The sequence below is a fragment of the Galeopterus variegatus genome, unplaced genomic scaffold, assembly GCF_000696425.1.
Source record: "Galeopterus variegatus unplaced genomic scaffold, G_variegatus-3.0.2 Scaffold766, whole genome shotgun sequence".
In the NCBI taxonomy this organism is placed as follows: Eukaryota; Metazoa; Chordata; class Mammalia; order Dermoptera; family Cynocephalidae; genus Galeopterus; species Galeopterus variegatus.
Window position 1 is genome coordinate 426,614 of NW_007726877.1, and position 14,648 is coordinate 441,261.

Genomic DNA, 14,648 nt, shown 5'->3' on the forward strand with positions numbered 1-14,648 from the left:
AGAAAGTGCCTGCCAATTACACATCAGACAAAGGGCTAATATCCAGAAGGAACTCAAACAGTAGCAGCAAAAAATCAAATAACCCAATTTAAAAATGGGCAAAGGACCTGAATAGACATTTCTCAAATGAAGACATATAAATGGACAACAAGCACATAAAAAAATGCTCAAATCACTAATGATCATGGAAATGTAAATTAAAACCACAATGAGATATCATCTCACCCCCGTTAGAATGGCTATTATCAGCAAGACAGAAAATAAATACTGGGGAGCATATGGAGAAAAGGGAACCCTCCTACAGTGTTGAAGGGAATGTAAATTGGTAGTCATGTGGAAAACAATATGGAGGTTCCTCAGAGAAGTGAAAATAGATCTACCTTATGACCCAGCTGTCCCACTACTGGTACATATCCAAAGGAAATGAAATCAATATATCAAAAAGAAACCTGCACTCGTATGTTCACTGCAACACTATTCACAGTTGCCAAGAGATGGAATCTACCTGAAAGCCCATCAATGAATGAATGGATAAAAAAACTGTGGTATACAGATACAATGGAATACTATTCAGCTATAAAAAGAAATGACATCCTAACATTTGCAGCAACATGGATGGAACTGGAAACCATCATGTTAAGTGAAGTTAAGTCAGGTACAGAAAGACAAATACTGCATGATGTCATTTACATGTGGAATTAAAAAAAAAAAAGTGGTTCTCAGAAGTAGACAGTAAAATAATGGTTACCAGAGGCCATGAGGGAAGTGGGGTGGGAGGGAGGAGAAGTGGTAGACTAATGGGTACAAAACTATACTATCTATCCTAAGTGAATCATTGTGCAGTATATTCATGTAATGAAATGACACACTGTATCCCACAGATATGTACAAATAAATGTTAAAATTAAAAAAAAATGCAAAAATGAGAGATCATGAGATTGTAAGACTGAGAGCTGTTTAATAAGTTTCCTGTTTACCTAAAAAGTGGCTCTTTTTTAAAAGAGTTTCCTATATTCCTTTATTTTTTAAGATTTTATATCTGTTGAGAACAGATATAATTCACACACCATAAAATTCACCTCTTTAAAAAGAATCGAAATTTGTGGGTTTTTAGTATATTCACAGAGTTGTGCACTCACCACCACTGTCTAATACCAAAACATTTTCATCAACCCCTAAAGCAATCCTGTACCCATTAGCATTTCTCACCTTCCTCAAGCCCCTTGCACCCACTAATTGGCTTTCTCTATGAATCTGCCTATTCTGGATATTTCATAAAAATGTAATATATGGCCTTTTGAGTTTGGTTTTTTCACTCAGCATAAACTTTTCAAGGTACATCCATGTTGTAGCATATATCAGTACTCTGTCCTTTTTAATGGCCAAATAATATTACATTATATGAATATACCACATTTTATCCATCCATTCATCAGTTAAAAATTTGGGCTATTAGAAATAATGCTGCTGATGAATATTCATGTACAAGTTTTTGTATGAACATATACGTTTTCACTTCTCTTGGATGTATACCTAGGAGTGGGATTGCTGGGTCATATAGTAACTCCATGTTTACCTTTTGAGGAACTGCCAAACTGTTTTCCAAAGTGGCTTTATCATTTATAATCCCACCAGCAATGTATTCTTCACATCCTTGGGATTCCCCTATTTCTTTTAATAACCCCCTTTTTCAATAGCATAGTTTGAGTGGTTCTTACAATCAGAAATACCCTCACTGTAATAAGTTTGAGATGAAGACATATTTTAGCAGGTTAAAAGTCAATTTTTACACAGAGAATGTGGAGTCAACCAACACAAAGTGTAACAGAACTGCAAAATTTCCATAATTTTTGATGAATTATTAATAAATAATGAAGCCCAAAATCTTTCATAAATATATCTTCTAGAATTTTTTATTTTATTTATTTATTTATTTATTTTAATAAATAATGAAGCCCAAAATCTTTCATAAATATATCTTCTAGAATTTTTTATTTTATTTTATTTTATTTATTTATTTATTTATTTATTTTTTATTTTTTTAAAAGATGGCCGGTAAGGGGATCTTAACCCTTGATTTGGTGTTGTCAGCACCACGCTCACCCAGTGAGCTAACCGGCCATCCCCTTATGGGATCCGAACCCGGGGCCTTGGTGTTATCAGCACCGCACTCTCCCGAGTGAGCCACGGGCCGGCCCAGAATTTTTTAAATCATAGAAATTTGTACTCACCAAAGCAAATTCATCTACATGAATTCTGGTTTTTTCTATTTCTCCACCTATACATTTAGGGAGAATAGATGATTCAGCTCCTTTAGCAAATAAAAACTTCTCACCTAAAAAGAAAAAATGAATTATCAAGCTCTTAGTATTAGATAAATAAAACTTTATTAAAAGTGTAGATTGGTTACCTGAAGGTGCCTGAACAATTACACTCATTCTCCTACGATCTGAATCAAATTCCAGAATATGAAGCAGTTTGTACCTAAAGAAAAGAAAATAAGGAAGATGAAAACTTTACTTTTTTGAATAATATTAAATGAATATTTGGAAAGAATCACTATAAAAGAAAGGCTAATTCAGAACAAGAAATTAATCTCATAGATATTTTCATGATGATGATGGATTATGAGTCACTAATAACAGGATAGAAACAGAAGGAATTGACATTGAGTACTTACAAAATGCCATGTACTTTATATACCTATATCACTTAATACCCATGAAAAGACAAGTAAGTAGTTCTTATCTCGTTTTTACAAATGAGAACTATTGACCTCAGAAAGGTTAATTAATTTGCCTAAAGTCAAATAAGCTTGTGCGTGGCAGAGGAAGGACTAGAATCCAGATCTGCCCAGCTCCATGTTTTTCTCATCTTTTCTTCTTAGGTGAGAAGTTTTTATTTGCTAAAGGAGCTGAATCATCAATTCTCCCTAAATGTATAGGTGGAGAAACAGAAAAAGATGATTGAGTCTCAACCTCTTTTTCTGTCCTAATATACCTAACAAATGCAGCACACTCACATCAGTATCAGAAGGTCATTATAACAGTGATTCTCAACCTGGGTGTGTGTAAATGGGTGGGGGAGAACAAATGCCTCTTTACAGAGCTGTAAAAGAATTTGTGTGGACAGATAAAGTATATCTTGAAAAGTCTTCTGGATGAAAACTTACACAATGATGTACCTATGGAATGCTCTGCACATCGCAAAGAAAAATACTGAGTAGAATGATGGTTTACAAGCTGATAAAATGAGTTAGATGCCCACATGAAAGCAGCCAAAGAATGGGCCCTATTTCATTTGAAGAGCATAGTCTGGAAAAGCACAGAGTTAAGATAAGTTCAGAATTGATAAAACCATAAAAGGTGTACGTATAGTAAGGAGGAACTAATTTATCAGAGTGGAAATATTGGAAATACCTGTTCCACAATGTTTGAAAGATAAAATCATAGGAAATACAAGGAAAGTTTTCTTTATACAGTGAGTAAAAACCTTTAAAAACCATTACCCCAGGAGTGTCTAAAAATAAACATATAAGAATCAGTAAGCTAAAGTCTAAATGAAAGACTCAGCGCAGAATATTGTTATAACTGTGATAAAATACAATGTAATAGTGGCATCATTCCAGAGCAGAGGTCAGTAAACTTTTCTATAAAGGGCCAGATAGTCAATATTTCAGGCTTTGCAGGCCATAGATGGTTTCTGTTGCATATTCTTTCTTTTTTTTTAAAATAACCCTTTAATAATATAACGTAGTTCATGGACTGTACAAACAAGACTATAAGCTAGATTTGGCCTGTGAGTCATAGTTTATGGATCCCTGTTCTGTATACTTAATAGAGAAAACATTACAACATACAAAGAAAAATTACCGTTCCAGTTTTCCAAGTGTTTTAACTTCCATAGTTTCTTCAGAATTGCCAATAAATACAACACCAATTCTAGGGATTAAAAGGACAAAGAAATGTAAGATTTAAGGTATGATATTTCATATCCACAATATGTCTTTATATCCTATCTTAAATAAAAACATTGAAAATGAAAGTTTAAAATATACTTTAAAAATTTCCTTTGAATATATCATTACTGTTAAGAATTTGAAGAATCAGATAGGCTCAGAACAAGACATATGCAAGTATTTCTCAAAATTTTATTATACAGATTTCATAGTAACCACATTTTTAAAGAGATCTTAAAAATATGACTCAATGCAAGCTTGATAACAAATTAATAACACTTCAAATTCTCATTTAAAATTTAATTTAAAATGCACTTCTACCTTTATGTGTTTATATGAATTCTGACAACTTAAAATGGTGAATTTATGTTTGGAAATTTCAAATGATGATTCCTTAATATTCTAACATTTATTTAAAAGGTGTTTTTCTGAAGATTTGAAATTTAGACTAAATTACCTTGCAGCAGCTTCAACTAGAGCCTTTTCATCTGGTGAAGATGCATAGTACTCCAATGGGGAGGGTGCCAGGTTGGACTGCCAGGGACCATCACCAATGCCATCAGTCTGAACACTGCTAATCTGTACAGTGTGACAGAGACTGACTGCTTTAAAGAAGAGATCGTGTTCTTTAATCTGTGGAAACATAATTCATATTCATGATAAAAATATCATTCCCCAATATCATTTAGGAAATTAGAAACAGAATTCTAAGACTGAGAATAAGAGTGCTACCTCAATTGCCTGAATAATAGCTGGTTGCTTCTACATTCAAAAGTAAAATGTCATATTTGCTTAGGACCCTTCAATATATGAGCATCTTTTTAGGAGGCATAACAAAATTGCACGTAAAGAAGAATTTTCTTTTGTGGATGAAGTGAGATCTCAAAAAGTATTGAATAAATTTAAGCTCTGTTTCTCAGTAAAGTCTTCTTCGCTTCAAGGTAGTAAGGGTTTTTCCTAGCTCAGTTAGTTCCATTTAAATACCCGGAGAGATAGAACACATATTAAGTGACAAGTTAAACTGGATTGTAACCACAAATTCTTGTAGCACTGAATCAAAGATATACATTTCAAATATATATATTCCTTGCTCTGCTGATGCAAACTTTTTTCCTACAACCCATCAATTATGGAAGAGAATTATTTCACATGAAACCTTGATTTATTAATTAAAAAATTCCTTACTAGTTCAGTTTCATTTTCAGGACTGGTTCTAAAAGAGGAACTGGTTGTAAGATGGGTTAAGTTGTTAAGATGAGATAAACTACTAGGATAAGATAAGTCTCCTTCTGAAGAGTCTGGTGTTGGTCCTTCGAGTAGAAGTCTACCATTTATTTCTCGGTATTTTATGCCATTAATTGAACATTCTCGAAAATGCATCTCATTTTCTGTCAGTGTACCAGTTTTATCTGTAAATACATACTCCACCTAGAGAGAGAGAAAACAAAAGATAATAAACCTTGTGTTCATGGTCCCATATTATACAAAAAAAATTTGTCCTCTGTCTCCTGAAGTCAAGTTTCCCTTTTAACATTGACATAGTGATATTGAAATTCTTATAATCTATACACAATTAAATTATAAAGATGTAAAGGAAACAAAACAGAATAACACAAATATTTTAAATCTACATACCCTTTGAATCTTGTGGCACCTTTAGATACATGTTCATCTGGTAGAGTTGATTGAGATGTGCTATTAGTACTACTTTTCTATGTCTTGGCTAAGGTGTTTTTAAGTAGCAGGATGCAAGAATTATCTTTGAAGCAAGGGTGAAAAGGATGCTTAATAACCTAGAATGTGAAAGGGTATCTGAACCAGGAGAAATGGTACAAAGCTGGGAATAGGAACACAAAATGATAGCAACACAAGAAGTTAAAGTTGAGAAGTTGTCTAAATTAGACAGAGGAAATTGAAACTGAGGGCAAAAAGCAAACTTAGTGAAAAGAAAAAACCCTCAAAAGAAAAAAAACATATTTTTAAAAAGCAGATAACAAAAATTATTTTATTACTCTTGGAGACTAATTGTAGAAAATTAACCGTAAAAGAAAAGTCCATGAAGAAAACAATGTAATAGTTGAGTTTTGATGCAATTAGGATTATGGTAAGGATTTGATTACTACAATGATGTCTGGAGAAGGAAGTCATTTAAAAAGGGAAGTAGGCATCACAACGAAGAAAACAAACTACAGACCAATATCCCTATGAATAGAGATGCAAACCAAATCCAGAAACATATGACTAGGACTATATACCATGAATATGTGGGATTTATCCTAGGATTGCAGATTGATTCAATATAAAAAAAAAAAATTTTATTAATAGAATAAAAACAAGTGCCATTTTATTAATATCCACCATATTAATAAAATGGTACTTGTCTTTTATTCTACTAATAAAATGACTATCTAATTAGATGCAGAAAAAGCTTTTGACAAATTCTAATCCCTTCATGATAAAAACACTCAACAAATTAGTGATAGAAAGGAACTTCCTCAAACTGTTAAAAAGGTACCTACAAAAACCCCATAGGTAACATGCTTTTCTTCCTAACATCAGAAATAAGACAAAGATGTCTGCTATTGTCCTAAAGGTTCTAGCCAAGGTAGTTAGACCAAAAAATAAAAAAGAAAGAAATAAAGAAAAGTGATCCTTACTGGTCTCTATTTGCAGAAGACATGACCTCGTATATAGAAAATCCTAAGGATTCCACTTAACTATTAGAACTAATTAATGAGTTCTACAAGATTCCAGGATAAAAGACCAATATACAAAAAGAAAGGTAAAGTTGGAAAAAAATTGTTTTGACCAAGAAATAAAAAAACCATACTTCAAGGGTCATATTTTTGGGAATGGTAAAGATAAATACAACATCTGAAACACAGAAATTCTGCTATGTAAAATAATAATAATAAAAGCCAATAACTGTATAGCACTCACTATACTCCAAGCACTGCTAAGTATTTGAACTCACTTATTCCTTTCAACAACTCCATAAGGTAGGTATTATTATTACACATATTTTAGAGAAGAGAAAACTAAGGAAGAGTAAGGTTGAGTAATTTATCCAAAGTCACAGAGCTAGTATGGTAAAACTGGAAATGAAAGACAAGGTATTTTTTTTTTTGTCTTTTGCGCCGCCGCGCTCTCAAGTGGCGCACTGTAGCAGTGCGCCACCGGGCCGGCCCGAAAGACAAGGTATTTTATCCTTGTTACTTGATATTAAAGGCTGCCCAGTATCTGTAGCAAATGTTCAACTGGAATTTAAAGGTGGATATACAGAGATATCACTTACCCATACAAGTTAATTAAAACAAAACAAAACAAAAAAACACTTAGGAAGAATGAGAGGTGAGGTGTACAGAAATTATTATGGTATAAAATACAACCGCAGTCAAACAGAAATAATACTCTAGAGACTATGAGAATAGACAGACCTATCAGTCATGAAGAATTCTTTAGAAAAAAGATTAGATGGTAGACATTAATTAACTAAATTAACTTTGATTTTTAAAAATACATATATAATATCAAAAAGTTTAATCTTTTGGTGATAAAGAGGTCACTGTATACCTTCATAAGGACAGTTTCTTGCATAGTAAGAAAATGAAAGAACATAGAAAAGTGTGAAATAAAGTAGATTTCATTAGCATAGAAACAGAATAGGAATAGAGACAATAAACATATATGAAATACTTGTAGTCTTATAAGTAAAAACAGATGCTTAGAGAATTAGAAATTAAAGAAAGTAATAAAGTTTCTTAAAGACAAAGCAGACATGGGTACGCATATATAGTGTGAGGTTCCAGAAAAATGATCATTCCATCATGAAGGAAAGAGGAGGAGGAGAAAACTGTAATAGTAAAGATCAAAAGAAGACTGGAAAAAAATTTGTTCAGGGAAGCAGTAGAAATGGGCTATGTTTTTAGGTCTTGAATATGTAATATACAATTTAAGAAATGTGACACGAAACATGGCAGGTTGAGTACATGCAAATTAATCACTGCTCCTCTTGAAACTTTACCACAGTGAGAGTACAGAAATAAAAAAATAACAAAAATAAAACAAAACAAAAATAATGGTAAAGGGATAATACAGATGAGGAAATCTGATAAAAGTTTGGAAGAAGGAAAGAAGGATGAGTGGTAACCAATTTAGCAGAGCTTAGAATCTGAAACATAAGCAATAAGAAACTCTCAGAAAGTAGACACACCAGTTACCCTTGAATATGGGAATACAAGATGGGGCTGAAAATAGGAGGTATCAGGAGCAGTTTCAATCCCAAAACCCCTTTGTAACTTGCAAACTTGAGAATGCCCCTCATCCATCACAGTAACAACTGCAAGGTTTATTCCCCAAGGAGGCTGAACCAGAATCTGGACACAGCAGACAGCTAACAACGGAGGTGAGGAAGTACACTAAAAATGTAGATTTTCACTAGTCAGCTCCAACAATCATAAGCAGCAGAAATATTACTCATGGTATTTCTCTTTGAGGAAACTGAGGAAAGACCAGTCGATATTGATGTTTAGGAGATACTCCCAAAACAGGTGGGCTACCAGCCTATTACCTTAAGGTGGGGCCCACTTTATCAAGAGCTTCTAATAAGCATTTTAGCGCCTCATTTTAAATTTGAAAGAGTAGCCAAAGATTAGCATACATTGGAGGATCCTTCCTTACATAAAAGGTATTGTCTAAAACAAACTACAATTAGTTCGGCTGTAATGCTGCCTTAAAACATGAATTTATTCCAATGCAATTAATATATAAGGAAACGATCTGAACATAATGCAAACTTTGCATTTTCTTATGCACAATTTTATCTGCAAGAAACACTAGGTGAATGCAGAAAACTGCATACAACCTGCGTAAGAATACATGAACTGCACAAACCTCAAGCAGCTACCTGCTACCTCAGTTCATCACATGTTGTGAATCACACTTATCCACATCTGGTGTTACAACTTTCCTTCTGATTTCAGATAACCTTTCTTCCAACACTTCACAATAACACTCTTCTGATACCTACACGTCCCAGAAGCAAACTTCAGGTCTTTTCAAGACAATTGCCATATTTATTGTAGTATTTATGTATTCTTTAACAATTTGGCAAGTGCTGTTTTAATGAGTTTCCACCTTTTTTAAAAATGTGCTATGACAAAGATTTTGCATTGTACCCCTAATTCCATTCTCCCATAAGCCCTGTAGTTTTTACTGAGTAATTTTGCATAGTGCAGTGATTTTCAGGAATGCACATGTCGCATTATAGCAAAACTGACTATTCTGGAAAAGGAACTAGGAGCAAAACAAGAAAATGCAGGGAGCAGAAGACTTTAAATAAACTGCCATTAGTATCCTCAGAGAAGTAAAAGAATAGATTACTCAAGAAACAGGAATAAGAGGCAATTAATAAAAGGCTATTCACAGAATACTAAAATATTAGAAATTTAAAATTTTACAGCAGAAATAAAAGAAATCAAAAGATAGCTGGAAAAGATAAAGTTGAGAAATTCTCCCAGAAAGCAGAATATAAAAACAAACAAATAAATGAAATTGAAATTTGAAATAAGAGAATTAGAGGCTCAATATAAGTGGTCTGACATCTAAATAATAAATTTTTTAAAAAAAACATAGAAAGCCATGTTATCAAAGAAATAATACAAGAATATTTCCTAGAATTGAAGGATATGTGTTTCCAGATTGAAAGGGCTCACAGAATTTATTGCCCAATAAAATAAAAATAAAAATAAAAATAAAAATAAAAATAAAAATAAAAATAAAAATAAAAATTAAAAAAAGACTCAGACCAAGGTGCATCATGAAATCACAGAACTACTGCATAAAGTGAAGATCCTAAAAGTTTCCAGAGATCAAACAACAGATCACACAAAAAGAATTGGAAATTAAAATGGCATTGGATTTCTCAACAACAACATTAGAAGCTAGAAAACAATGGAAACATGATTTCCAATCTGGAATGCAATACCCAGCAAAATTATCAATCAAATGTGAAAAGAGAATAGAGAGATTTTCTGACATGCAAAGTCTCAAAGTATTTTCCTCTCATATATCCTTTTTCAGTAAGTTATTAGAAGATGCACTGCACCAAAACAAGAGAAAAAGATACAGGTGGGAAGAAATGGAAAGCAGGAAACAGGAAATCTAAAACAAGAGAGAGGCAAAGAAACTTCCAGAGTGATGGTAAAGGGAAGTCCAGAGTGATGGCTGAGAAGCAAACCCAGAAAAAGTAAGTCCAATTGGAACAGAAAGATAAAAAGCTCTAAAATAAAAGAGAGAAAGGGAGAGACAGAGGGGGAGAGAGGGAAAGAGATAGAAAGGAAATCCTAGATTCCCTGATGTGTTTGAATATATAGAGAGATGTTGCGTATATTTGTCAGACTTGTTTGTGGTATGTAGGTATTAAGCAAATTAAAAAAACAGAACAATTAACTCTAGGGAAAACCAAAATAAGAAAGGAAACATTATTATAGCATTACAGGATACACACAAAGAACTAGGAATTAGTAAACAATATGAAAATAGTCATAAAAATATCAATAAATAAATATTTATTAAATCCCAAATTGTGATATAAAAATATGAGGGGGCTATGGGAAAGCAAAGTGGGTATGTGTCTGGTTATGCTGTGGGAGGAGTAGTGTAAGAGTTATGTCTTTAGTGAAATAAGCCAGACAAGGAAAGAGAAATGCTGCATGTTCTCACTCATAACTGGACTGGGTGCTAAGGTAGAAAGAAGAGAGAAAGGGGGAGAGACAGAGACGAGAGAGAGAAAGAAAGAAAAAGAAAAAGGAAGAAAGGACGACAACAATACGTTGAACTTTCAGAAGGAGAGAACAAACCTAAGGATACTAGAGATGTGGGGGAGGGAGGGAGGAGGTTTGGGGAGTGATAGGTCGGGTAAAGGGCATAAAGAAAAATCACAATTTATAATAATGAATATGCTAATAATAAAAAATAAAAATTAAAAAAATTTTGTCTTTATATTCCATAGTAGATAATATCTAAAATTAAAAATCAAGAAAGAATATCATACAGAAATATAGTGGCAAATAATGGAAGAAACAATTAAAAATTTTAAAATTGTTAACAAGAATTAGGAATAGAGCAAAGTAGGGATGTTATTTGGTATGTTTCATAATATTTCCTGTTATATTAGTCTTTGTACAGGTATCACTTTGATAAAAATAACAAATTAGAAAAAATATTAGTATAATTTTCACCTGACCAAGCTCTTCATTCAAATCAGAAGTGTTGACTTGAGCTTTCTGATCTGATTCTTCATGGTAGAGATCAAGATCCCAGCCAATAAAAAATGATCCAAGAAATTTCTGCATTTCGACTGTCACATATAATGAAATTGGAATGATGAAATTGTAGAGTACCAAAAAAGCAAGGAAGTCTGAAATAAATCTTAGAATCTAGGGGGAAAAAGAGATGATTGTTTGATAAAAGAAAACACATAAGAATTTCTTCAGTATCTCTGAAGAAAACTATCAGAAAGTTTCTTGTCTAAACAGACCATTAGCTGTATTCCGAGACAGAAAAGTCCCATGAATTGTAATTCATTTATTGATTGTTTTTTTAACAATGCATTTCCTCTGGTTATTTTATTGCTCACTAGAATCTTGATCAAAGTAAAGGAAGAAAACATTACATTCAAATAACTTCATTTGTTACTTTTCAGAAGCTAACAAAAAGCCTGGTGTAACTGAAACTACTTTTGGCAAAATTATAATTATAACCTCTGGAGTGTACTTATCCATTCTACTTCTACCCTTCAAAATCAGAGATAATTAAAAATTGAATGTAACTTAAAAAATTATAAAATAATTGCTATGCTAAAACTGCTAGAAATTAAAACTCTTAAGTATAGATTACACAGGAATAGCCTATTTCAATAATATAGGAGCCTCACATTTCAGTATGCATTCTGTGAAGGTAAAGTACCTAATTGTGAATGATGCTGAAAATATGAACCTGTGATTATCTGCTTTGTGAATTCTTGAGATCCAATTTGTCTTCCAATATGTATATTTTAATCTAAAGTGAAATTTGGAGAACTGTAGGTTAAATTCTTTTGATAGTCCATATTTAATCAGTTTAAAAACTTTATGACATAATTTGTACATTATATCATACCATTAAGACTGCAAATAAGACTACTTGATTATTCAGACAGAATCGAAAATAAATCAATTTGGTTTCCAGTCAAGATGGTGGGGTAGATGGTATCTAGTGTCACTCCCACAAATCAACAATTTACAATTGTTAAAAAGCAAGGACAGCCAAGCTAGGGCCACTAGAGCTCAGAGGAAGAGGAGGAGAGACCTACGGAGTTCATGAAGGCAGGAGAAGCCATGATGAGAGAAAGAAAGGATTGCTTCCACCATTTTAAGCCCTGGCTGCTTTAAGCTGGCCCTGGTGAGCACACAGACCAAGAGCTGGCAAAAACCGCTGCTGTGCCCTTCAAATGAAGTTGCTTAGAGGTGGCAGGGGAGAAGAGGGCCTTAGTGGCCCCCAGGCCAGCAAGACCACTAACAGCATTCCTGTGGACCCACATAGGAGCAAGGATCCATAGACATCTGAAGAAAGGAGCCACTCAGAGGCTGGTCAGTCATTGCAACAGATCAGTGGACAGCCTGTCCCATGACAAGGGTTTGGAGTGCAGTGGGTGGGGGAGACAGGCCCACTAGGGGAATACTGGGGCACAGCATGGACAGCTGATCTGCTCTCTGGTCAGCACAGGCCAACTCATTGTAGACTGGTCAGGAATATACAACTGCAGGGGGTGCAGTTTGCAGAGAAGACTCAGGCCCAGAACAGAGTTTCCATACAACCCAGACGTACCAGACCTCACAAGACCTGGAAGTGCTTACAAGGTCAACAATTAAAACCTGAGCTGCACAAAAAGCTTTCCCCAGAAAATCAGCAGCAAAGCAGCAATTTAGCTTAACGACAAGGCCCAAGTGCTGTTTCCCATACAAAGTACCCCCATTTTAGAAATAACCAAAGGATAATAAATTAGATCCAGTGCAAAGTTTAAGTGGTGGGAACAGCAAATTATCCAACAAAGACTGAAAGAAAAAACAAAATACCCACAGATCAGAGACAAAGTTTGATATTAACCCTCAAAGGTCTACCACCACCAAAGAACACTTATAAAAGCTAGAAGGACTGGAAGCCCCATGGGTTCCCAAGCCAGGGAGTGGGGAGGGGTGTGGGCCTCCACCACGCTCCTGATGACCACATCCAGCCCGGTGATGACCACCAGGCCACTGCCAGAAGCACCTTGAGCTCCTGAGCCAGGGCGGTGGGGGGCCAAGGGCCTCAGGCACAAGCCCCCAACATCCGCAACCAGCCCAGCTATGACCACTGAGCAACTGCAGGAAGTGCCCCAGGCTCCCAGGCCACAGTGGTGGGGTCTGAGGACCTCAGCCACAACAACCCAATATCCACTACCAGTCCAGTGATGACCACCAAGCCAGAAACACCCTGGGCTCCCAAGCTGGGGCACTGGGGTGCTGAGGGCTTCAGCCACACCCACCTGACATCTGCCCCCAGCCCAGCAAAGAGCAAGCTGCTGCTGGAAGCCCCCTGGTTTCCCCTACTGGAATGAAGGGGGTGCCATAGGCCTCGACCATGCCCTCTCTCCTTCCTCCTCCCCCCATTTTATTTCCCTCCCCCTTTTCTTCTCTTCCTCCCCTAAACTGCTCCACAACATCTTAGAATATAAAAAAGTAGTAATAAATAAATTGAAAAAAAAAATCAACAACCTTTAATTCATTTATAATATGACATAGTAAATGGAATAGAAAACAAAATTTATAGTATTTATGTGGAATGCAAATATAGACAGATTTAAATTTTTGTAATCTCTTTTAACTATTCAAGTCATGCCATATGGAATACAACTGCTTATGCCATAAACTGCAAAAAGCTTACCAGTACAAATATACTGGTTACTCTTCATTTCAATGTATTTTGTCGTCCTTCAGTCCTAATGGTTTTAGGATATCACAATGGTCCCTCTTATTAAAAGTCACTATCAAAGCATTAACTGTGCCAAAAAATAAAATTTCCTTTACAGCAGAGTCAAGAACACCATAAAATACCTTACTACTATTTCTTTGATGTTCTGTTTTTTGGTTATACCAAGGTTCATCCCATTTTTCTTCAGCTTGCCATGTATATTTCAAAATAGTACTGATGATGGCTTCCAAAATAAGAATTATTAGATAAATTATCAAAAATGTATTCATTGACCTGAAGAAAAAGAGAATATAAAACATACCAATTATGTTTTATTAGACTCATTTGCTTGTAAATACTTGTAATAAAGAAATTAATATAGAAGGTATTACTGTAGCTATTTTTTAAAGAACAGTCTTTGTTTTCAAAAAATGACCATTCAGTAGAATCTATTTACTAGCAATAAAAGAACCAAAACACACAGATTACAGCCTATTACTATATCTACGTTACTATTCAAAATGCTTATAGTAAATGACAGTTTTGACCAGTTATTTTTGCCATAAGTAATTATTCTAAGTTTTTTCACATTTTCTGTATCTAATTATAAGAATAATAACTAAGGGCCAGCCCGGTGGTGCAGTGGAGAGTGCGCTGCTTGGGAGTGTGGCGGCGCTCCCGCCTAGGGTTCGGATCCCAT

General features: G+C 34.5%; 1 protein-coding gene across 1 annotated transcript in view; it reads right to left on the reverse strand.

Moving 5' to 3' along the window:
• ATP11B (ATPase, class VI, type 11B) overlaps positions 1 to 14,648 on the reverse strand; it is a 94,575-nt gene that overhangs the window by 49,536 nt on the left and 30,391 nt on the right. Inside the window, exons 6-12 of the mRNA XM_008572235.1 lie at positions 14,092 to 14,242; positions 11,200 to 11,397; positions 5,144 to 5,386; positions 4,416 to 4,591; positions 3,873 to 3,941; positions 2,411 to 2,484; positions 2,232 to 2,335 (exon numbers count right to left, since the gene is read on the reverse strand). Coding sequence (XP_008570457.1) covers positions 2,232 to 2,335; positions 2,411 to 2,484; positions 3,873 to 3,941; positions 4,416 to 4,591; positions 5,144 to 5,386; positions 11,200 to 11,397; positions 14,092 to 14,242 — 1,015 coding nt within the window. The remainder of the gene's footprint in view (positions 1 to 2,231; positions 2,336 to 2,410; positions 2,485 to 3,872; positions 3,942 to 4,415; positions 4,592 to 5,143; positions 5,387 to 11,199; positions 11,398 to 14,091; positions 14,243 to 14,648) is intronic.